Below are 25,522 nucleotides of genomic sequence, written 5' to 3' on the forward strand. Positions count from 1 at the left end.
CAAGGTTGTTTTATTGGGGCTCCTCGGTAGAAATGATGAATAAATGTAGGGTGTGAAGATTGTGGAAACCTCTTGTTCTCTCATACCGCCTTAAAATGATGGTTTTTCTGTTATGATGCGAAGATACTGATTGCCGTGTATATAATGATGACAAAGACAATAGCATACGTCTACATGGAAGGAATGAAAGGTTGAATTGCTTCCAAAAGCTGGGAATACATTAAACTGTTTTTTTTCAAAGCAGTAAATTAGTGAAAGTTATCTGACAATACCAAACTGAAAAAAAAATGCTACTTACGTAGACCCTTCTAAAACTGTGTCAGGCTCCACCGCCTGCCCAATGGGGATCTGTGTCCGACTCCCAAATCTCCTGCTAGACCTAGACCTGGATCTGGTAACAGGAGCAAACTCTTCATGAGGATGCGGTGCTGCAGCTGGTATAAGATCTGATTGGGTTGACAAGCAGAGTGTGCCAGTCTCATCCTGTTGCCACTGTAATTTGATCATCAACCCATACGGATGTTCTTCTGTCTGGGAATGGGGAACAGCTACAAAATCAGCTCCGATTGGAACCTGCATGAAATGTTGAGTGAGTCTTAAAGACATCTTGTCAGAATATTTCAGCTTTAATGTAATTTTACTACTGTAATAGGTGAGTGGGTGGGTGTGCGTGTGTGCATGCAAGCTTGCTCGTGAATGCATGCATGTGTGGATCAGCCACAAATTTAGATCCTACTGGAATGCGTGTGTGCACGTTCGCACATGCATGAGAGAAAGGAGATATGAGATATGAGTTTTTTTTACTTCGTAGCAACAATGCTAAGGAGCCGAATAGACTCGTCCGAAGCACGGGAATCGAACACACACACCATGACGTTGAGAGAGAGAGAGAGAGAGAGAGAGAGATAGATAGATAGTCTTTTAACGTCGTAGGAACAATCCCAAGGAGCTAGTTTGACTCATCTGACGTCGACCGCGAGGATCGAACACACACACCCAACGACAAGAGCCAGAGCCTCAACCACCAAGACCCACGCGGGTTTTACTAAACTTGATGGGGAAGGATGGCTTATACACCGGGATGAGAGAGAGAGAGAGAGAGAGAGTACACTAAATTAGCCCTGCTTGGATCCTTGATCTAAATGCGAGCTCGTGCATTTGGAGGACATGTTATCATCTCATATATGATGGGCTTCGGGAAATCCATCTATTGCATTTCAAGGAGTGTTTCATTTTGCAATGGACATCAGATGCTAGGTTTGTTGTAGCAGCTCATATATAATTACTTTTTATCTTAAGCCTGGTATATTTTTGCCGATGATGGTGCCATCAAAGCTCATCTTCAGCTGTCCTTCATCTCTTACTTCTCGAAGCCACCCCCTTCTATTCTTTCCTCCACTCAAGGTACATTGCAAGCATGCTACTTTCCTCTACAGACATCTGATTATGCTACGACTGCCTTGAGGAGAGGGAATATATCATTATTCCTAGTACTTTATGAGGACATCCAAAGATACAGGCAGTACAGCGAGGTCCTACTCACAGAAACTTCAATGCTAGGACCAAGGACACACAACAGAGATTTTGGACTTCTAGGGTGTTGTAGCGGCTCATATACAATTACTTTTTATCTTAAGCCTGGTAGATTTTTGCCAATGGTGGTGCCATCAAAGCTCATCTTCAGCTGTCCTTCATCTCTTACTTCTCGAAGCCACCCCCTTCTATTCTTTCCTCCACTCATGGTACATCGCAAGCATGCTACTTTCCTCTACAGACATATGATTATACTAGGACTGCCTTGAGGAGAGGGAAGATATCAATATTCCTAGTACTTTATGAGGACATCAAAAGATACAGGCAGTACAGCGAGGTCCTACGCACTGAAACTTCAATGCTAGGACCAAGGACACACAACAGAGATTTTGGACTTCTAGGGTGATGCCTGAGCACTTCACCTCAGCAAGTTCAGCTGCAATTCAGAATACCTTCCATCACATAGTATGGGAGATAGTTGCTAGTAGACATTTGCACCAGTAGTGAGGTACTCGGATTTCAAAGATGGCTAGGGTCAGACAATACACATGCTGCCCACATGAAAGTGGCCATACCATAGTGGACTACGTCATGGGTGTCAGAATTTGAAGTGCTGAAGTACGCACTGTGCACAGCGGTGGATAACAAAGACATAGGAGGAGGTGGAGACAGAGGAGCACTTCTTATGTTCTTTCCCAGTCTACTTCTAAAGAGCATGTGATTATCTTGGCAGGGTACTTTAATGCGAGAATGGGCTCAATGCAAGGCATCATTACAATGGAGGGAAGCGACCCCTTATGGATGGAAGAAATAGAAGAGAATGAAGAAAGAAAGGACTGGAAAAGAACATCAAGGGATGCCAGGGAAATCACCCAAATGGGGAGGCATCCTCACCCTATGTGGATGCTTTGGATTACAAGTTTGCAATAACTCTACATATTTCAATGAAACGGAAGGACACACCTGCGAAATCCCTCAAGGATCACGTGTAATTGACAGCCCGCATGCAAGGCACATACTCAGTACCTCAAGATTAAAGGGGAGACTCTCCGACCGTAGAGCAATGTCTCTAGGCATCATAGGAACAAAAGATGCTGTAAAAAAATAGAGAATTACTGTATAATCAAGGCTGAGAATGGATTACAAAAACACATATATTTATGAGAGGGAAATAGAGACAGCACTAGCACAAGGTCAAATGCCATCTACTTGCCATGAAAAATGAACAAATACATAACTGGATTTGTTGCAGATAACAGCCCAAAAATGCTTTGATAGACGCAAGGGAAGAAGCATTGGAATGCCATGCAATCACTGGTACGACCAGGAAAGTAAAGATGCAAATAGGGCCTGGAAAACAGCAGAGACAGCCTAGAACGAGGGCAAAGCTCAAGCTTAGAAACAAAAAGAGATTATTTCTTAAAAGCAAGCCACTTGAAAGTTTTGAGGAGCTAAAACAAAGCCCTAGGAAGTTTTTCAAAATTTTTATGGCAATAAACCTCAGGAGAGGAAAGCAACATGGGAAGACATGATACAGTTCTTCAAAGACCTCTAGAAAAGGGAGGGGGAAGAGAAAGTAGTGTGAGAGAATGGAGAGTGAGAGAGAGCAAGAGAGTGAGAGCTGGAGAGCTGAAAGCTTGGAAGTTGAGTTGCAATAGAAGAGTGTAAAGAGTATAATTGAAAGTGTGAGAGATAAGGTTTTGTCCTAGTGACAAAACCTTAGTAGTCACTAACCATAGTTAGTGAACTAACTGCGGTTAGGGGGAAAAACCTCTTAAAGAGGGAAAAGTGCCCCTAACTAGCTTATTAAATTACATTGGTCACTGTTGAATTATATCTATAATTCTAACACCCCCCTGCAGTGCCAATGTCATGTACAAGGCTGATCAATCACCAAAAGGATATAAGTTCAGGGCACTGCGAAATGCCTCAAACTTTTCATGTGGTAGTGCTTTGGTGCAAATATCTGCAACATTGTCATGTGTCGACACAAAGATCATACTGATCTCTCCTGCATGCAACTTCTCTCTGACGTAGTGATAGTGAATCTCAATGTGCTTCGTGCGAGCATGAAACACTGGATTCTTTGCCACTGCAATGGCACTCTGACTATCAGTGCGAATTGGAGAACGACCCTCCAAAGACAGATGAAGATCAGCAATAGACGTCGCAGCCATACACATTCAACTGTTGCTGTGAAAGCTGCCCTGTACTCAGCTTCACATGATGAGGTAGCCACTGTAGATTGTTTCTTGCTCAGCCAGGAAATGCAAGATTTACCCAAAAAGAAACAATTGTCACTAGTGGACTGCCTAGTGTCATAATCACCAGCCCAATCTGAATCACTATAGGCATGCATCTGCAAGTCACCCCCCCTGGGAAATAGCAAGCCAAAAGACTTCGTGCCCTGCAAATAACGGAAGATGCGCTTAACTGCCTGCCAATGCATAGTTTTTGGGCTGTGCATGTACATGCTCACCTGAGATACTACAAACTGAATATCAGGTCTAGTGTTGCAGAGATATATGAGGCATCCAACAGCCTGACTGTAAAGTGTGGCATCAACTAATTCTCCTGCATCATGCATTGTGAGTTTCAGCCCCGGCTCCATGGGAGTGGCTATGGGCTTACAATCATGCATGTTAAATCTGTCCAAGAGTTTTTGCACATACTTGGACTGAGACATAACAGTGCCACGTCTCTCATGAGAGAACTGGATCCCCAAATAAAAGTGAAGCAGCCCCAATGTCAAAGTTGGTCTGCAAATCAGCTTTGAAATCTGCAATTTTGTCTTCATTGGACCCTGTGAGCAGTAAGTCATCGACATAAAGAAGGATGACTAAAATTTCCCCCCCATCTATCTTGATGTAGAGGGTGCTCTCAGTAGGACTATTGTGCAGCCTTGCTGGTCAAACATCCCAAGTCTGATTTTTTTCAATGGACTGCAACTCATCGTGCATGGCATTCATCCAATGCACATTGTCCTTTGCCTCTTCGAATGTGGCAGGCTCCTTCTCATCAAGAAGAGTACCTGCATATGCTGATTCTACTGAATTAGCACCTTCCATGTGCCTTGCTGCACTGCGAGTTCTGCCAGGTAACAGAGCATCAATTTTACTCTCCCTGAGAGTCTGTAACAGCCAGTTTGGGACTGTTTTTGTTGCATGTATGTTTGCAATTTCTTGCTGCACCACTTGTTCCACTGCCTATGGAGGGGGCAAGACATCCTGTGGCGGAACTAAAGCATCTGGAGGTGGCTGTAAATTCTGATTTGCATCAGAAATATCAGCAGGGGAACCCAAGGCAATGGGTAGAAACCCCTCAAAGACATCCTCTGAAGAAGAAGGCATTTGAAATTCAGCCTGAGTGAGCTGAATTTTCAGCAAATATCACATCTCTACTGACTATGATCTTGCGTGTAGCAGGATTGTAGAGACGGTACCCCTTGCTTTCTGCACTGTACCCAACAAATATGCACTTAATGGCTTTATCTGACAACTTGTGCCTAAATTCAACTGGCACATGAGCATAAGCAAGGCATCCAAAGACTCGGAAGTGATCCACTGAAGGCTTTCTCCCATTCCAGACCTCATAAGGAGTTTTTGTTTTTAAAGCCTTAGTGGGAGCCCGATTCAAAATGTAATTGGCACACATCAAGCCCTCAAGTCAGAATTTGTGAGGCATGTGTTTGCTTTTCAGCATACATCTGTCCATCTCCATGAGAGTTCTATTTTTCCTCTCAGCTTTGCCATTTTGCTGAGGGGTCAGCTTGACTGTGAGCTGATGCACAATACCCTTGCCTTTCAGAAAAGCATCAAATTCTGCAAACAAGTATTCCCCACCTCTATCTGTGTGCAATGTCTGTATCTTGAGTCCGGTTTCATTTTCAACCATGGCTGAAAAGTGTTTAAACGCCGTGAACACTTCTGATTTGCGTTTCGGCCCAAAAACCCAAGTGAAATTGGAGTAATCATCAATAAATGTAACGAAGTAGAGATGACCACCCAACGATGGAGTCCTCATGGGACCACAGACATCACTGTGTATAAGCTGTAATTTGCGGACAGCTTTAACTGAACCATCCTTCTTGAAGGGAAATCTATGCATCTTGCCTAAAATGCACCCTTCACAGGCATGTGGAGGAGGTATCTCAAGAGGTGGCAATGCATCAACCATGGAATGCTTCTGAAGTGTCATCAAGTTGTTGTAATGCATGTGGCCATATCGGGCATGCCATAATTCTGCATTCTGCATGGCGGCTGTAGGGGTAGAAACTGCAAGAGCATGGGCTGCTCTTTTCTCAAAAAGATCAAGCTGAAAAAGCCCACGCAGCAGAGTACCAGATAATCTTAAGGCATAATCATCTTTCCTGTCTCGGACAGCACATTTGTCATCCTCAAAGATGACCTGAAATCCAGCTCTGTTAAGTGTGGACACTGAAAGAAGATTTTTTGGTTATACGAGGCACATATAAGACATCTGAAAGTCTGAAAATTGAGCCATCAATGGCAGTGAGCTCAACATCTCTTGTGCCACGTACTGAATATGATGAGTTATTGGCACAAGTGACTTTCTTACCAACGGGAGGTGGATGCAAGGAAGTAAAAAGACACTTCCTAGAAGTGATGTGTTTGGATGCACCGCTGTCAAAATACCAAGTGTTCAGTGTTTCATTGACATTGAAAGCAGATGCATACGTAGAAGAGTCATAACTGCAAGTCAAAAATGCATAAGTATCATCATTACAAGTGGCTGTACTATCCCGAGCATCTGGAACAGCCAGCCTTGAATCTGAAATGCAAGATAAAAAGGCATAATCCTATCCAACAAAGTTGGCTGCAGCATCCCCACTGTCAGATGCATGAGGAGCTGAATCTGAAACAGCCATACCGGAGCTGTTTTTCTTCTCTTTTGCAATCTTTTTCTTGCATTCTGCAATGTGATGACCTGGCTTTTTGCAGTAGTGACAAAAACCCTTCTTCTTGGGCTTACTTGCATCATTTTTGGCCTTTTGTGAAGGCTGTCCTGACCCACTGGAAGGCTGATTTACTGATGTCTTTGCCTGTCCCTTTGTTTTTGATTTAAACTTTGAGAGCATGGCTTGTTCACCTGCACGTGAAGCCAAGTTTTTCCTGGTCTGCTCTTCCTGAAGCAGAAGTCCTATCAACTCATGAAAAGTGAGAGGATTTGCACCCCCCCTCAATGATAAGTTCAGCGAGGTATGAAAGTTGAGATAAGACTCAGGAAGAGAATTCAGAGTGGTTGTAATCATCTCTGAATTAGGAATAATTTCATCTATGTTTAACAATTGCTCTCTGAGATCCTGTAGCTTTGTGAGGTGGACTGACATGGAGTCTCCCTCTTCCATATGTGTATTACTTAACTCTCTTTTCAAGAAAGATACCCTTGCATCATTCTGGGCTGCATACATGCTTTCTAAAATATCCCATGCTGCCTTGGAGCTCTTACACGACCAGATATGCGAAATGATAAATCTTTTCACTGAAAGAGAGATGCATGACAAAGCTAAGGCATCTCTTGAATCCCATCTCTTCTGATCTAGAGTAGTGGCCATAGCTGCACCAACAACTTGTTCTGCAGCTGCCCCCTGTGCACGACCTCTTCCACCTCCTTGCTGAGGAGGGGTATTAGGTGCCATACCTGTTGGTCGGATCTCACCCCCATTCACATAATCCCATAAATTGCGAGAAATCAGAATATTGCGTACCATAAAACTCCAGAGGGAGTAGTTGGTACCATCCAACTTGTCTTCCTGTGAAAGACCACCGAACTGGAAGTCATTCTGATTTTGCTGGGCCATATCTGAGAAAGAGATTTAAGCAGATACAAAACTGAATTCCCTTACTGGGAACGAAATGCACAGCTCCCAAAAAACACAGCCAAGCACCGGCTGTAAATGCAACTCAGATTTCTGTACTTGCACTGTCAGAAATCTGTCCAAGCATCAAAAACTCTCTAGAATTTGCCAAAAGTGCTGCAAAACACTTCAAGAAAGGCAGTATGAACTGAAAACTCTAGAAATTGCTCTCCCAACACAAAAGCCCCAAAATAGGCCTGAAATTGCAACCTGAAAGGGGCAAATTGATCAAAAGCCCCAAATGTTGCAAGAATTGCGCTCTGTCTGCAAAAGCCCCCAATTTCACTGTGAGATTGTAGTGTAATTACAAAATCCCCAAATTTCTTCAAGAAATTGTACTGCAAAACTGAAAGCCCCAAATTTCGAGCTTGAAATTGCAACCAGAAAGGGGCAGAAGTACAAAAAGCCCCAAATTTTGCAATTTCAGCAGAAAGCCCCAAATTTCAGACCAAATCTGCAATGTTTGCTCCAAGTGTAGCTCCGAAACTACAAAATGATTGCAATGTCTACAACAAACAAAATGCCCCAAATGTACTCCCAAAAAACTGAGCCAAACAATGGATGTCTGCAAAATGTGCCTGCCAAAGATCACCTGCGAGTTTCTTCTGTACGGAATCAAAGATTGTACGGAGGATTACCTGCTGTACGAAAGCAGGACCAGTACGGAAGTACTGTACGGAAGTACGGAGAAGGTACGTGCTGGTATGGGCGGTGACAGCAAACTGTAGGGCTGGTGGCAGCGAGCTGTACGTACAGGTACGAAACTGTACGGCGAACCGTACAGTCTGACGACGGACTGTACGGCACTTGTACAGACGCGATGTATGACGCCCTGTGTGTTGCAGATCTGTACGGCGGGTACGGTACGGCAGGGTACGGACGTGCGGAGACGAAGTACGGATGTCGTACAGTCGTACGGACTGTACGGGCGAGGTGTAGCAGCAGGGTCGTGGGTTGTAGGCTGGAGCTGAACGGGGAAGAAGCAGGGAGTTGGATCAAATGCTCTGATACCAAATGTGAGAGAATGGAGAGTGAGAGAGAGCAAGAGAGTGAGAGCTGGAGAGCTGAAAGCTTGGAAGTTGAGTTGCAATAGAAGAGTGTAAAGAGTACAACTGAAAGTGTGAGAGATAAGGTTTTATCCTAGTGACAAAACCTTAGTAGTCACTAACCATAGTTAGTGAACTAACTGCGGTTAGGGGGAAAAAAAGTGCCCCTAACTAGCTTATTAAATTACATTGGTCACTGCTGAATTATATCTATAATTCTAACAAGTAGATCATGACTTTTCGATCAAAGCAACAAACAACATCCTAAGAGAAGCAAACGTGTGAAAAGGGCTGAAAAAACTAGCAAATGGGACGGCTCCAGACACACAAGGGCTAATAGTGGAGATGCTCACATGCGGGGGGGAGAAGACAAAGAATATATGCTCACATGCTTATGAATATGGGGTTTTCCCCAGAATGGCAGTTCAGCAGGATTGTACCGATCCACAAAGGATGAGACAGCAAGATGGCTAAAAACTACCACACAAGCATGATGAGCAGCCAAGCTGATGGCACTATTCTTGAGCAAAAATTAGCTGATGGGCAGAGACACAGGGTCAAGGCACCATCCTAGGTAGGGTTCCACCCAAAACAGCAGTTGACCATTTAGTCACTACATCAAAAGGAGCCAAGCATAAAAAAGAGGCTGTATTTTGTTGCTTTTTAGATTTCAAGAAAGCCTTTGATATGGTTCCACGCAAGAAACTATGGGAAAGACTGGAAAGGCTTCACAAACTTAAAGATGCTACATACCGTCTATATGAGAAAGTATTAGCTGAGCTAGCACAACCACTTGTGGATGGATCATGCTCCAAAGGAAAAGTGGTTGTCCCCTCTCGCCAACTCTTCTTGTTCTTTTTATCAATGATCTAGAAGATTGGATGAGAATACACAGTAGAGCTGTCCAAATTTCAGGGTATGCTCTACCATTGCTTATTTACATAGATGATGTGGTCTTCTTTGCAAAGAGCAGGCATAGAATGCAAGCACATTTGGATGCACTAGGAGACTTCTGCAGACACTCAGGAATACATGTCTTGACCATTTAGTGACTACATCAAAAGGAGCCAAGCATGAGAAAGAGGCTGTATTTTGTTGCTTTTTAGATTTCAAGAAAGCCTTTGACATGGTTCCATGCAAGAAACAATGGGAAAGCTTGGAAAAGCTTCACAAACTTAAAGAGGCCACATACCATCTATATGAGAAAGTATTAGCTGAGCTAGCACCACTTGTGGATGGATCATGCTCCATCATGCTCCAAAGGGAAAGTGGCTGTCTCCTCTCGCCAACTCTTCTTGTTCTTTTTATCGATGATCTGGAAGGTTGGATGAGACTACATCTAAGAGAAGGTGTCCAAATTGCAGGGTATGCTCTATTATTGCTTATTAAAATAGATGATGTGGTCTCTTTGATATCCCAAACATACTCCCTCCTCTTCTAACCGAGTCTCCATAACTTAAGCTTTGCTGGCAGGTCTCCCTCCAACCTAACTCAGGCTAGAAGGAACCATACTGCTCTGATACCAAATGTAACATGCGGAGACTTGCTGTGTGGAAAATAGAAGAATATAAAAGGTAACTCAAGCATGAGAGACACATGAGATTTATCTAACTATAGTACAGCACACTGCTTTATTTATACATATTGGCATACAAAACTGTGCTGAGACCACTCCCCTAACTATGACATGCGGGAGATGGAACTATGCTGCAGAAATAGGACACCCAAACCTCACACATATGCTGGCTGGAGGCTGGGAGATGAGTCTTGAACTGAGGAAGGCTGAGTGAGTGAAAAGAAGGGCTGAAGGCCCCTTATATAGGGCTGGGAACCAGCCAACCTTGGGCCAGCACAACTGACTGGCTGGTCGGTTTTGACCGACCAGGGTGCTGGCCCTTGTCTATAAAACCAGGCCCTTTTGGGCCATTTTAGGCAGGCTAGATAGCCAGTTGTCACTGCCACCCGGGCTTGACCTTGGTGCATGTGACGAAGGTCCGTGGACTCCCCTGCTTGTACAAACAGTGACCCTTTATGCTAATAGCATGGGCTCCAGCGCTCTCTTGGACCTGCTGGAAAAGAACAAAAACTTAACATAAGAGATTTCTCATAGGGAAGTTGGGGGTTAAGGCTCACCCTACCCCATCCTACTGGCTGAGACGGATACGATACCTGTCAAAGGGGAGGCATTATGCCAATTCATGCAAATTTGAGAAGACGGATGCCAGCAGGATACCTCACAAGGCATAGCTTTTGAGATGGGATGAAATGGATGGAATTATGGAGTATAACAGTTGCTGATACACCAGAGGATGCATGTGAGGGAGTTAGTGACACAGAAGATGCTTCAAAAATTATGGCAAGACCTAAGGGCAAAAATGCACTTTGCCGACACTATTATGGCTATATATCGATGAGATCATGACATTCATTAACCGCCTAGGAGATGAGGGATCACGGTTGGCTGATCTAATGATATAGATACTATTGTACGCAGAGAGGTATCAGTTGAGGGAGAAGTCTGTTCTTGTCTCCGTGCTTGGAGTATCCTATCGCGGTGTTTGAGCACCTCATGAATGAAACCAGCCAAACATCGCTGGTCTGGGTAGGAGAGGAAACGGGCCAACATCCAATAACTCTCTTTGAAGAGGCAGTAGAAATGCCCTCGGATCTCATAGTAAACAGGACACTTGAAGATGAAGTGTGCATATGTGCCTCTCCCTGGGTAACCGCTCTGCTCTGCCGCTCTCGATATGAAGTCTATGTGAAGAGACCCGGAACTGCCCATGGGAGATCCTCAGCGAGTGGGGTAGGTGAATCTGCGTGTATCCTGGTGGATCAATGAAACCCTCCGTTGTGATATGTAAGAAGTGATCTCTGTAGAAGCCCAGCTTCACTAGAAGATCACTCGGGCCCAACCAAGTCCGGAATGTGTGTAGCTGTAGTAGATCCTCACGAATAACCTGGTTGACCTTGTGTGATAGGAGGGGAGAGAAAGGAGCATCCATGCTATACTGGAAAGGAGGTTGTTACGCTCAAGTCGAGGTAACATGACCTCGGAAGGGTCAGTCGACATTTTCCTTTAAAGGATCAATGTTTGTATTATATTTGTTTGGGCTTCATGTAAATGATAAAAAAGGAATAAAGGTCAAGGTCCTTGGTGAGGGTGACATGGCACTAGACTAGGTGGATCTAAGGCTAAGGGACCTAAATGCATGAAATATGCCTAGGGGAAAATGGTTTCAATGATATCCCAAGAGAGGGGTAAATGATGCATTAAAATGAAGACATGTGGCATACTAGATCCATCTAGGGAATTTTGGGGCTCGTTGGGAATAAGCAAGCTGAAGTTGAAGCTTTCATGTGATCTGATTTATTATTCTAGAGCTTGCTACCACCGAGGTTGGCTGGGAGGTTATTGAATGTGCTTGCACCCGTGATTCGACGAAATAGTTTAGGAGCAAGCAAATTTTCGTGTTAGATTTGGTATCAGAGCCGCAGGTGATTGGAAAAGGGGGATCACGAGAGGTTTTGGGCTTGGCTAGGCGTATGCTTTTAAGCTCACGGGCTGTTTGTGTCATCTGGTTCACATTATATCCAGTAGTTCGTCAACCTTGGAGTTATGTGTGAAAGGATGGTAGGATCGCGTACAGTCGCAGGTTTACAACTTGGTTACCTTTAGGACTGGCATCGTGGGAAGGGACTAGCTGTTGTAATCTTGTGGTGTCATATATTTCGTCGTTGATTTGAAGGTGTGGAAGACGAGCAGCGCACGACGAGAGCCACTTATGCGATAACTCAGACAGATTTGGTATCTGATTACCAGTGTGTCCAGACTGAAGAAAGTGGTAACTGGGCATGGTTCCTTAACAATTCTCAAAGCGAAGCTTGGTATCTTGCTACGCCTGAACTCCCTGACTCGGTACAGATATGTAATGGGGGTGACCCAAACTCCACTCGAATGATCTGGTGAGGGGCGGATGGTTACCATGGATCATCCGTGATAACATGAGAACCTGTAGCCGCTCCACCCTGGCCCCCACTCTGTATCTGACAAGTTTGGCCCCGAGCATGGACTGCCATACATCCCTGCTGGGCGGACCAAGGAGTCAAAAAGCAGCTGGTCCGTGGATCCTGAAAGTGAGAGCGGAAGCACTGCCTCTCTAGTCTAGCCAATGAAGCATATCCTCTGCTCAAGCGCGCCTGCATCGCGGGTCTCATGGTGAAGATGGGTCCGGAAAAGACAACCCCCAGATAAGTGTATGATGAAACTACCTCAACAGGGACCCATCAAATGCGAAATGCTCATTGCGCATGACGGCTCGAGATGTATTGAAGATCATAACCTTGGTTTTACCCAAGTTGACCTTCAAATCATGAGACTCGGTTCTCGTCCTCGCCATGAGCTGCTGCTCCTCCTCCCCGTGAGCTACTGCCCCCCCCTCTCCCTCTCTCAGCCAGCCCCCCCTCTCTCTCCCTCTCCCTCGCTGCCCCCTCTCCCCCCCTTGCTGCTGCTCCTCTCCCTCCCCTCTCGCCAGCCCCCTCTCCCTCCTCCCTCACCCTCCCTCTCCCCTTTCTCCTCCCCGCCCTCCCTCTCCCCCCCCGCTGCCCCCTGCCTCTCCCTCCCCGCCCTACCTCTCCCCCACCCGTCAGCCCCCCCGCCCCCCTTCTCCTCCCCCGTCATCCCTCTCCCCCCCCTCCCCGCTGCCCCCCTCCCCACTGCCCCCTTCTCCTCCGCCCTCCCTCTCCCCCGCCAGCCCCCCCACCCCCTTCTCCTCCCCCGCCCTCCCTCTCCCCCCCCACTGCTCTCTCCCTCCCCGCTGCCCCCTTCTCCTCCGCCCTCCCTGTCCCTCGCCAGCCCCCCCGCCCCCTTCTCCTCCCCCGCCCCCCTCCCTCCGCCTCCCTCTCCCCCCCCCGCTGCTCTCCCCCCCAAGGAGACCCCCCCCCAAAAAAAAAAACCTCCTCCCTCTCCCTCCCCGCCCCCTTCCTTCCTAACTCAGCTCCCCACGCCTCCCCCTCAGCCTACCTCCGTCTCTCCCTTCAGTCTATCCTCTCCTTCCCTTCCCCTCTCTCCTACCCTCTCTTTCTCCTTCTTCCTGCGCCCGTGTTCAGGGCGTCCTGGGCAGTAGTTTCACGGACAGAGCCTTTTCAGTGTTGGAATCGGCCTTTTCACATCGATTGGCGAATAGATTCCCATTCAGCCAATCTCCGTCCACCTCCACCGGCTACGAGAACCGTCATTTTTTCAGAAGACGAGCTGCAGCAGCTCAAAAAAGATGTGGAATTAGAGGGCTCCACATCACTTTTCGCCCGCATCTTTGGGTCACACCCTTCCAGATCACAGGCTAGAGACAGGATGCTGGCGACGTTACTAGGAGACCTTGCCCCTCACCTCAGGGATATTCGACTTTTGGGACGTGGATTCTTCCAAGTGGTTTTCGACTCCCATAAGTCCACAGCCCTTGTTCTCAAAGCTAATCCCCTGGCTTTGGGTTCGAGGAGGATCTTTCTTTTGCCCTACACCTTGGGCTTCGATCCGATCGAGGAGGACAGGCATCGACTGCTTGCCACTATCGGAGCCACATTCGGAGTGGTCACGGAGATCCCCTTCCTTCTTGGCATGCCTTCTTCCTCGCCAGAGGCAGTCAGTGCAGACGAGGTGCCTCGTGTTAGGGTCATTGTCTCTGACCCTAACATCTCAGATGACCACATTATGCTTCAGCATCCAGACAGCTCTCTCTTTCGACAGAGAGTCGAGATTTCAGGTAGATAGGACCAGTGCATGATTTGCAGGACCCTTGGGCACATTGCTAGAGACTGCCCAAGGAAGAGAAAAAGACCCAAGAGGTCTTCTGGTGCGGCTCCTTCACGTACTACCACAACTGCACCTCCCCAACACCCTATACCACGCACTCCAGGACCACCAAGAGCAACAGGGCGCTCTGCTTCGTGCACCCCAAGACCACCAGGGGCAGCAGGGCACCCAATGCCCGCAGCACACCCAGTACCATGATGGAGAGCTATCAGAGCGGCTCCCTTACCTCAGGAGGAGACTTTTGATCCTACTGTTCAGACAGACGCCTTCCAGACTCTAGAGGTGGATGTTGCTGCAGCCCCAGACACTACAGTTCCACATCAGGAGGGGCCTTTAGATCCACCAGCCCCAGTCACTTTGGTTTCTGATACCATGTTAGAAAATACCCAACAGAGGGTACACGCAACGGAATACTTATAGTAATGCCCAGGAGCTCACACAGTGTGTGGTGTGGGGTGTGGAATCACAAACTTCTTTACTTATGTGCATTCAATAGATGTGCAGACTCATCAATAGACAATGAACCAACCAGATAAAGAAACTACCAAAATATATATTTCCGTCCACAACTATGGACACAATACAAAAGAGACAGATCTAGAGTCCCACCAATGATGTGGTCCTCTGATCTTACCACAAGGTCCTTCTCCTATCTGCTGGCTATCTCTAGACTCGAGCCCGCGTGCTCCACCTCGAGCTTCTGTAGACTTTCCGTCCAGATCCCTTCCACCTTGCTGTCTTTGTACCAGCCTAGGTGGGCAGCACTCTGAGCTAGGTCTGCAGCTCTACAGCTCTCTTGTCTCCTTCTGGATAGAGACCCACAAGTGGCTGATCTGCTGCTCCTTCTGCTCCCTGAACTGCTGCTCCAAGTGATGAGAAGTGAGGCCACAAGGACGTCCTTTTATAGGGCCCCAAGGGCTGGCAAAAATACCGACCAGCCTGCAGCAAACTGGCCGACCAGACTGGCCGACCAGTCTGGCTGGTCCAGCCCTATAAGGGCTCACAACCCAGGGCTTTTGGGCCCGCACTTCTAGGGCCCTTGGCACTCCAATCTAGGCAAGGGCCCAGCCCTATATAAAGCTGCCATAACTGCGCCTCTGCCATAACTGCCATAACTGCGCCTCTGCCAGGCCCTTTTCCAGTTCCGCATAGAGCCGTACACCCTGTAGATGTCAGCGCCATGTGATCGCTTTTTGTTCCGGGTTCCTTGTGCTGGCTACTGCTTTGCCTTTTGCTGCTGCAGATCCATCCTAGCTCCAGGTACCCTCCATCTCTTTGATTCTTGCCCACAACAGCTCTAGATGCATTGCCCACATGACAGCCAAGATGCTGTCCATGTGGCAGCCCCATCTTATCACTCAATCCCTTCTGGCTCTTGTCCACATGGCATCCAATCAGATGCCCATGTGACAGACACTCAAACCCTAGGTTCACCCCCCCCCATGCTCTCCTCATATGGGGGCTTACAGATGGGGAGGTGACCTTTCCAACACCCCCTCTCACCGACACATCTCGGCCCAATGCCAACACATTGATGACGATGCTCCAGTAACTCCCGGGTCGTAGTTCTCTGGAACCTTTCGGTGTCAAAATCTTTTCCTGGCTTTTCATCCAGTGGCTCTTGCTCCACCGGGTCTGGTCGCGCCTCCACACACCATCCTGGTACACAAGTCCATCTTTGGTAGCACCTCCTGGCACCACCTCCTTCAGTCACGTTCCCGCCTTCGAACTCAAGCAATCCAGCTATCACGATCTTCCAGTCGTCCCCCTCATAATGAATGAACAACCTGGAGTCTTCCGGGCACCATGCTCTGAGGGTATGTTTCCACGTCCTTCCTGTGGCAAGGTTTGCAACCAATGAATATTTCCAGATAACCTAGACCATGAACTCTCGCCGAGTTCTCAAGCAGGTACTCTTCTGGCTTCAGTACTCTTTGTCCATCACCTTCTAGCAATCTGCATCCGAGATTTGAAGAAGCACCAATACTTCCCCTTCTGCCTTCGAAGAAGGCCAATTCCTTCCAATCTCGTATCACCTGAGACAAATGAAGAGCAGAGTCTCTCCACAGCATGCTATAAAGGCTCAAATGCAGAATATCAAATACATACCAGACTATTGTACTGCCTGAATGTTTGCCTTGTATTGTCCCCTTCTGAACTCCAGCATCCATCTGACCATGAGACCCCAGGGCCTTCCATGGAATCCACCATCGTGTCAGTGTCGACAGCCACACACCTGGAAGGTACCAAGCGCTCCATGCTGTCCTTCACCTTCACAAAGGCATCTGACTCCTCGTCGACCCACATCTCTATGTCAGACATCCTCACTGTGATTTCTAGATCAACATATCTGACCTCGGTAACACTCGGTGATGTCACCAGGAACAACTCCTTGATTACCACATTTGCTTTGGCCTCTCCCTCTGAATTTGAGTTAGACTCCTTTTTGTTTTTCTAATCCGCCTTTTTCTTTCTGCAGTCCTTTGCAAAATGTCCTGGCGTATCACAATAGAAGCACTTCTTCTTATGCTTCCTCTTTGAAGTCCCCTCATCGTCAGAGTCATCTTTCTTGGACTTGCCACTGTTAGGCTTGCCCTTTCCTTTGCCAGCGGAATCCTTCGCCAGCATCGCCTTGTCGTCTTTATCCTCATTGTAGGGCTTCTCCTGAGCTTCCTCCTGTAGCAGTAACGGACCCAACTCCTCAAATGTCAGAGGTTTGATCCTCTGTCCTGCTGTCACAGTCGTAACAAAGCTCTTGAAACTCCGAGGCAGTCTCCTCAGTACCATCAAGGCCAAATGGCATGAGTTTGTCTTCTGACCAACTGTTGCCAACTGATCCCTCACCACCTTGACCTTCGTCAAATGGCTATGTACCGTATCTCCTTCTTCCATATCAAGATTGTAGAGTTGATGCTGAAGAAGCAAAATCCGGGAGGTGTTGTCCGTCTCGTACAGATCTTTCAGGGTGGCCCACGTCTCTACCAACATCTCGGCCAGCTGGATATGCGGAAGCACGGAGTCCGCTGTAGTCCCTATGATTATTGCTAGGGCATGGGCATCTCTGTCTTCCCAAGCTTCAAGCTCCTCTCTGTCTACTGCCATGAGTATCTCCCCTTTCCTATCCACCATGTCCTCCGGCTTTGACTCCACTCCCGTGGTCAGCTTCCACAACTTCCGAGCCACTAAATGACACCGGATCTTCACTTTCTAGATCGGGTAATTAGTCTCGTCCAGGTTCCCAGACTCTCCAAAGTTAGGGATAGTGAAAGAGAGAAAACTGAGGGAGGAGGAAGGGAAAGCAGGGGCTGAAGAGGCTGTAGAGGTTGACATCTCTATTGTTTATACCACACAGCAAAGTCAACCATACTCAATTTCAGTAGACCAGAATTCTAAATGCACCTGACTGAACCTGAGTCACCCTCCTTCTTGCAAGGGCACAATCCTCCAGTCGTGGAAGTCGATTCCCTAGAGCTTCTGAATCAGGGTCGTCCTTCAGCAAGGTCCCTGCCTTCAGGCTCCTACACCTGTGAGCCTCCTACTTGGGCTCTGATACCATGTTAGAAAATACCCAACAGAGGGTACACGCAACGGAATACTTATAGTAATGCCCAGGAGCTCACACAGTGTGTGGTGTGGGGTGTGGAATCACAAACTTCTTTACTTATGTGCATTCAATAGATGTGCAGACTCATCAATAGACAATGAACCAACCAGATAAACAAACCACCAAAATAGATATTTCCGTCCACAACTATGGACACAATACAAAAGAGACAGATCCAGTCTCCCACCAATGATGTGGTCCTCTGATCTTACCACAAGGTCCTTCTCCTATCTGCTGGCTATCTCTAGACTCGAGCCCGCATGCTCCACCTCGAGCTTCTGTAGACTTTCCGTCGAGATCCCTTCCACCTTGCTGTCTTTGCACCAGCCTAGGTGGGCAGCACTCTGAGCTAGGTCTGCAGCTCTACAGCTCTCTTGTCTCCTTCTGGATAGAGACCCACAAGTGGCTGATCTGCTGCTCCTTCTGCTCCCTGAACTGCTGCTCCAAGTGATGAGAAGTGAGGCCTCAAGGACCTCCTTTTATAGGGCTCCAAGGGCTGGCAAAAATACCGACCAGCCTGCAGCCAACTGGCCGACCGGTCTCTGGCTGGTCCAGCTCTATAAGGGCTCACAACCCAGGGCTTTTGGCCCCACACTTCTAGGGCCTTTGGCCCTCCAATCTAGGCAAGGGCCCAGCCCTACATAAAGCATGCCACTGCCCCCTAGCAGCCCTATTTGCTGCTCCACATCTGCGCCTGCACATCCTGCCATAACTGCGTCTGCCAGGCCCTTTTCCAGTTCCGTACAGAGCCGTACACCCTGTAGATGTCAGCGCCATGTGATCGCTTTTTATTCCGGGTTCCTTGTGCTGGCTACTCCTTCGCCTTTTGCTGCTGCAGATCCATTCTAGCTCTAGGTACCCTCCATCTCTTTGATTCTTGCCCACAACAGCTCTAGATGTGCTGCCCACATGACAGCCAAGATGCTGTCCATGTGGCAGCCCCATCTTATCACTCAATCCCTTCTGGCTCTTGTCCACATGGCATCCAATTAGATGCCCATGTGATAGACACTTAAACCCTAGGTTCACCCCCCCCCATGCTCTCCTCATATGGGGGCTTACAGATGGGGAGGTGACCTTTCCAACACCCTTGGTTTGTGACCACGAGGGGGCTACAGGTACTTCTTCCCCGCAGACCGTTCCTGCCACAGTCAGGACAACCGAGAAAGTGCAGGCGCAGATGAGGGCTACTGATTCCTCTTCACCGCAGCCACAGGCCTCCTCAACCCCCAGCGCTAGTTCTGCTGATAGAGGCGTGGCAGGTCCTTCTCCTCCATCTTCCACGAGTGCAGGTCTTCTTTGCACTCCTCGGCCAGACTTGCTTATCAGGAATTCTTTTTCGGCACTGGCAGATTCGGCGACTTTCATGGATGATGAGGAGTTTGTGCCCTCCACCTTAGGGGTCCCGGTCATTGGGATTCCTTCTGACAGGGCCTCCCTTTCAGCAGGTATGGGGATCCTTTCACCTGTTGAGTTTCCTGCCCTTAGTAGGAGTGTTTCGGCCCAGGGGAAGCTGGTCTCCTCTACTAGGTCGGGTAAGCCTTTCCATCCAGCATCCTCCTGTCGATGAGGATAGTCAGCTGAAACATACAGGGCCTAGGCGGAGTTCCATACTGTCGCCGTAGGCAGCTGATCCGGAATCAGCTTCATCCAGGCGTCACTGGAGGTGCTATTGATATCCTTTTTATCTAGGAACACAAGCTGGATGCCAATGATTGCAGTCTGGCAAACTGCTTTCAGGACATACCTTCTGGTTGCCTGCTATGGGCACAAGGGGAGGTACTTGCATTTCGGTCTCTCTTTCTATTCTCCCCTTGGTTGCTGGACATGGTATTATCTCCCCTTCTAGAGCTCAATGGATCATTATTTTGATTGGAGGGCGTAAGACTGGTCTTCTCAATCTTTATGCTCCCAACAACAGAGGGGAGCGGATCTCCTTTTGGAAGGAGTTACTCTCTTGGGCCCCCATTGCAGATTCTTGGATCATTGGTGGCGACTTCTACAAGGTTGAGATGGCATTTTCAGCCTCAGCCTTGGTTTCTTTCTACCTCATTCCTCTGAGGTGTTTTTTATTACATTCTTAGCATGGTGTATTTCCGCACAGAGCTTGCTCTAGCGGGTTTCTTTCTTACTTAATAAAAGTCTCTTTTTTGAAAAAAAAAAATCATGAGACTCACAAAAGGACTGTAGTGCGTCAAGGTGTCTTTGGAGCCCCTCTGTTGAGGAAGACAAGAGAGCCACATCATCTGCGTAAAGTAATAACCGGATCAGCGTGCCCGTGAGAGAGCAGCCTACCCCACCCTATGCATGCATCACTGTCTCGTCGATGTAGAGGCCAAACAAGATAGGTGATAATGGGCACCCTTGTTTGACCCCGATAGTGCTCATGATCTTGTCTGTCCTCCAGATCCTGTCCGGACTTTGCCTGAAACTCGCTCATAAAGTGCCATGACAGCCCAAATGATCTCCTGGTCGTAACCTAGATCCTGTAGGCGTCGTATGAGGCGGGCTCTCGGAACGGTGTTAAATGCCTTGCGGAAGTCCACAAAGCAACAGTGAACCCTTTGCTTCCGTGCCTTCGCCTCCTCGATGATACATTTGAGCACGAGAATGTGGTCCATGGTCCCATGATCCCGCTTGAAGTCGGCCTGTCCCGCTGCTCTAAGTCCTCAACACTCCGCAAATCTATTGACCTCAGAATCAAGTACTGATGCATAAATCTTGGACATGACATGTCCAATCATAATGGTCCTGTAGTTCTTCGGGTTCATGGGATCCCTTGCCTTGTGGATGGGTGAGATAGTGTTGATGGTCCAAGTGTGTGGAAACCCCAAGCAAACGGCTTCATTAAATAGCTTGGCTAACATCGGGGCTAGGAGGTTAATCCCATATGCAATGAACTCAATGCATAGTTCCTCATGATCCTTCGCTCGGCCATTATGAAGTTTCATTACGACATCCTTTACCCCCTCCCCCCCTAGTGAAGAGGGTGCATGATGTGGGGCGTGGCATATGTGATAGGTTAGGGGCTGGCTGATTTGGGATATCATAGAGCGTGCGTGCATAATCAGACCACACTTGAGTGTCAGTGAGGGGGGGGGGGGGGACCGTCTCTCTACGCCAGAAGTTCTTAGAGTTGTTACTGAACAAAATGTTCAGTAGCTCCTCCTCGTTCCGACGCACTTTGTTCTTCCTGCGTACCAGACGACGGTACTCGTGTTACGCCTCTGGTTCGCTCGGAAGGCTATTTTTTATTCCGAATCTGATCTGACGGCGTAAAGTCTTACACTCATCATCGTACCAGCTATTACAGGGTACGGTACCAGGAGATGGTGGGCAGCTGGAGCGGGTGGTGTAGGGGAAGGCGTGAAGAGTAGCCTTGTGTAGTTAGCGAGTGACTAGGGCAGCACGGTCCTCTAATAAGGATATATAGTCAATGTATGCGAGAAGTATATACAAACGGCCAGAGTAAGTAGGTGAGTGATCGCGATCAAAGCGTATATCATGGTAGGTGGAGTAAGAACTCAATGGGGTAGAAAGTGCTATGCGGCGAGGGGTAGAAATGCTAAAGAAAAGATAGGTATGATCAGCCCCTGGAGGGAGAGGTGCTACGGTAAAGTTAGTGATGCAAGATGTGAAGGCAGGGAATCCCATGATATAGTCCACAACACTGGAGCCTCTCCCATGTGGAAAGCAAGTGAAGCCACCTGATGCGGGCCATTTGTCAAGACCATTATAGATAATGAGATTATGCATCCTGCCGAGGTCTAATAGGGCCTACCCATAAGATGTGAGCAGTCCTCGTCTGTCAACCGAAACTCGTAGCATACCTGCCTCCTCAAGGTCAATGTCTAGCAGTAGAGTGGAATCATCCTTTGAAGTCGAGGAGTGGTGCGTGACAAGCGCCTGTTCTCGCGTTGAAGTCCCCAACTAGGAGCACTTCCCCAGGGCTAGAGAAGTCCACAATGGACTAATAAAGAGTAGCAAATGGGGATGTTTGATCCTTCCCTCGAATATCTCTGGCAAAGCGGGAGGTCTCGGGGGGGAAGTAGCAAACTGCAGTAAACAAATCCCGGCTATCCATGTGTTGAATCCGGATCCAGAGAAACCTGGAGTGTGGATCTCTCTGCTTCACTGAGATGGCCTCCAAAAGTGTGGATCTGTAAAGGACTGTCATTCTTCCTGACCCTCGAACCCCTCCTGTATCCCTCGTCTCATCTCTGTAGGCAGACTCCCATGTATACCCGCTGACTACTGGTAGTGGGTGCTCTGGACTCTGATGTGTCTCTATGTAAAAGACTATGTCGTGACCTGTATAGGATTCCGAGAAGTTCCCTGGTTCTGACCATAAAGTACCATTACAGTTTCAGATGGTATAGGATAGGGTCTCGAATGTCTGGGTCTCATAGACCTCGCCTCCCTATGCGGGAGGAGAGGTGGGTGCCCAATGGGGGCCTGTAAGGAGTCGTCCATCTCGTACTACTGCCCACTTCCCCTCCTTGCGGACCTGATCCCGCTGCTGCAACAAAAAATGCCTCTCCTCAACTTGTAGTGGAGTGAGGTCCTCGTCCATGGAGATCGCTGGCTAGTCTCGCAAGGCTGACCTACTACGTAAAGCTGAAAGTTGTGCCTAGGCATCATGGAACCGTATGATGATAAGGGGCTGCTCTCGGTTGGGATCCCTCCCAACCCGCCATGCTCTCTCAATCCTGTGCTCAGCCGCCCCTAGAGTAGTGGTCATGAAGGCCTGTGCATCTGCCATCAGGGTAGCCTCAGTGCGGGGAATCGCACGTACTCTGATGTTGAGAGCCTTGCTGGCTCTCTGCTGCTGCTCCAGGAGGGTAGCCGAAAACGGTTACCCTTGCAGGTTCTCGTTCGGCTACGTGCCTGCTCCTGGATGAAGCGTGTCTGCTCCTGTGCGAAGTGTGACAACTCCCTCTCGCGCTCTCGGATGCTCTGGACCTCCGTTAGCAAGTACTCCCAAGCCTCTGATGGGTCAACTCGTTCGTGCTTTAACGAAAATTGAAAGGACTGTGGCCTGAAAGTGTGAGGAAGAGTTTGGAGGTTGGGTGATGACTGGGTAAGATGGGTGTATGGGGATGATGAGGAGATCCCAACAAGGTGAGGGAGCGTGGGCTGACTGAGAGGCAAAGGGGAGAGAAAGGTCAAGTAGTGTGGAACAGTGTATGACCCCTCCAAAGCAGGTGTCATAATCGGAGAGAGAGCTGTAGCACGGGAAGAAGGGAGAGATGGTGTCAGTGACAACTCCTCTATTCTAGGGGAGGATGGGGCAATCGATGTCATGGGGTAGGGGTATTTCAAAGCCAGTAGCTGTAACTGTAGACGTTGTAGGCGGACGTGGAGCCGGAACTAGAACTAGAGCTGACACTGAGGCTGAAGCTAAGGCTGGCGCTGAGGTTGCGTATGAGGATGTAGCTTAGACCGAAGCTAAGACTAAAGCTGAGACTGAAGTTGAAGCTGAAGCTGTGGCTGAAGCTGAGGCAGAAGTGGATCCTGCCTTTGCTTTGCTGTCCACTCCATGTCCACTACGGTTGTAGCGTGTGTTCACACCTTCGAGTTTCAGCTGTGTCTGTTTTTTGGCTTTGTTGTCATCTTTCTTGGCGGCTTTATCCGTATCCTTACTGTAGGTGCGGTCAGCGTGGGAGCAAGCACAAGAGTCGAAGCTGAAGGCTGTTACGTCAACTAGAATGAAGAAAGGAAAGTACAAAGTACATGAAGATAGACCCTCGGACTAAGTGTCGTAGGTGTATAGGACTAAATGTCCTATGTGGCATAAAAGGCACTAAAACACTAAAGTGCCTATAACTATGCCTACAAGGCACATACCAAGGCCCATAGGGCATCACTACGACCGGATGAAGATGGCCTACAAACCCCCCTTCATGGTATGGGCTGAAGTATTCTAGAAACGTCTCAGAATACCTGGTATTTTCTGGTCACGGTGGCACATGTTCATCCAAAAGGATATAGCCACCTATGAATGTACAAGGTATGTCAGATCATGTAACAAAGGGAACCAAGTGTAAAGCCTGTCGGAAGACTTCGAACTTGGGACGAGGAAGTGTCTTTAGAAACATATCTGCTATGTTGTCCTCTGTGGGAAGGTAGGACAACTCTCTGTCTCCTGCTGACAACCGCTCTCAAACATAATGATAGTGAACTTCAATGTGCTTGGTACGCGCATGAAACACTGGATTACACGCAATGGCCAAAGCACTCTGGCTATCAGTGTAGACCATAGTGGAGGATGTCTGGCGAATACCAAGATCTGTAAGTAATTGTCGAAGCCAGACACACTCTACTATAGCAGTGAAGGCTGCCTTGTACTCAACCTCACAGCTGGATGTGGCAACTGTTAGTTGCTTCTTGCTGAGCCAAGAGATACATGAATTGCCAAGCAAAAAACAATTGCTGGTATGTGAAACTTTGGTGTCAGAACAACCTGCCCAGTCACTATCCGTGCAAGCATGCATGGTAAGTGAACCCTGATCACCGTAGAAAAGGGCTAAATCCTGAGTGCCTCTGAGATATCTGAAGACTCTCTTCACTGCCTACCAATGCTGTGAACTGGGCATGTGCATGAACCTGTTGAGCTGGGATACTGCATACTATAAGTCAGGTCTGGTGTGGCATAAGTAAATTACACATCCAACAGCCTGCTGGTAAAGAGTGATATCACATGGTGGCTCCCATCATGAGCTGAAAATTTGAGGCCAGGGTCTACTAGAGTAGAGATTGGCTTGCAATCCTCAAACTGAAAACGATCAAGGAGCTGTCCGATATACTTGGACTGTGACATCATGATACCCCCCTCAACATGAGCAAACTGAATGCCCAAATAATAGTGCAGCTCTCCGTGACATTTCAAAAGCTTGCTGCAAATCAGCCTTTGAAAGCTGCAATATGCTAAGTATTAGGGCCCATGATCAGCATGTCATCCACATATAAAATCAGCACTAAAAAATCAGATCCACTCCCACGGACATAAAGAGTGGGCTCTGTGGGGCTATTCTGAAAGCCAAAATTTATTGGGCAAGGACTTGGCCTTAAGCATGCATCTGGCCATCTCCATAGTGGACCCATTCTTCCTTTCAGGAACAGGATTATGCTGAGGAGTGTAAGGAGTAGTGCATGAGTCAACAATGCCCCGTGAAGACAAAAATGCATCAAACTCCTTTGACATATACTCTCCCCCCCCATCTGTGTTTAGGGTGACAAGCTTGCATCCTGATTCATTCTCAACCATATTCAGCCACCTTTGAAAGCATGAGAACACTTCAGATTTGGCTTTTAAAGCATATACCCAGCAATATCTTGTGAAGTCACATCAATGAGAGTCATGAAATATTTGTACCCCCTAATGGCATTTAACTTCATTGGGCCACAGGCATCATTGTGCATGAGCTTCAATTTCCTTTGTGAGAATTTTGGACAATTCTTTTGAAAAGGAAACCGATGCATCTTGCCCAAAAGAAAACCCTCACAAACATGTTTGGAAACTGTGCGAGTTTGAGGTACATCATTTGCCATGCCCTGTGAATGTAACTTGCAAGAGCTCTATAATTGAGATGACCCATTCTCTCATGCCAAAGATGAGTTTAAGCAAGCTGTGAATCTGAAATAGCAAA

The 25,522-nt window shown here is 47.8% G+C and overlaps 1 protein-coding gene across 1 annotated transcript in view; it reads right to left on the reverse strand.

Moving 5' to 3' along the window:
* Positions 1-294: 294 nt before the first annotated feature.
* Positions 295-25,522, reverse strand: part of LOC147905221 (ABC transporter A family member 2-like) — a 118,028-nt gene continuing 92,800 nt past the window's right edge. The window contains exon 16 of the mRNA XM_087378756.1: positions 295-573. Within this exon, the coding sequence (XP_087234882.1) occupies positions 295-573 (279 nt within the window). The remainder of the gene's footprint in view (positions 574-25,522) is intronic.

The sequence above is a fragment of the Dipteris shenzhenensis genome, chromosome 1, assembly GCF_047967505.1.
Source record: "Dipteris shenzhenensis isolate YYH24624 ecotype China chromosome 1, Dip_SZ_1.0, whole genome shotgun sequence".
Taxonomy (NCBI): domain Eukaryota; kingdom Viridiplantae; phylum Streptophyta; class Polypodiopsida; order Gleicheniales; family Dipteridaceae; genus Dipteris; species Dipteris shenzhenensis.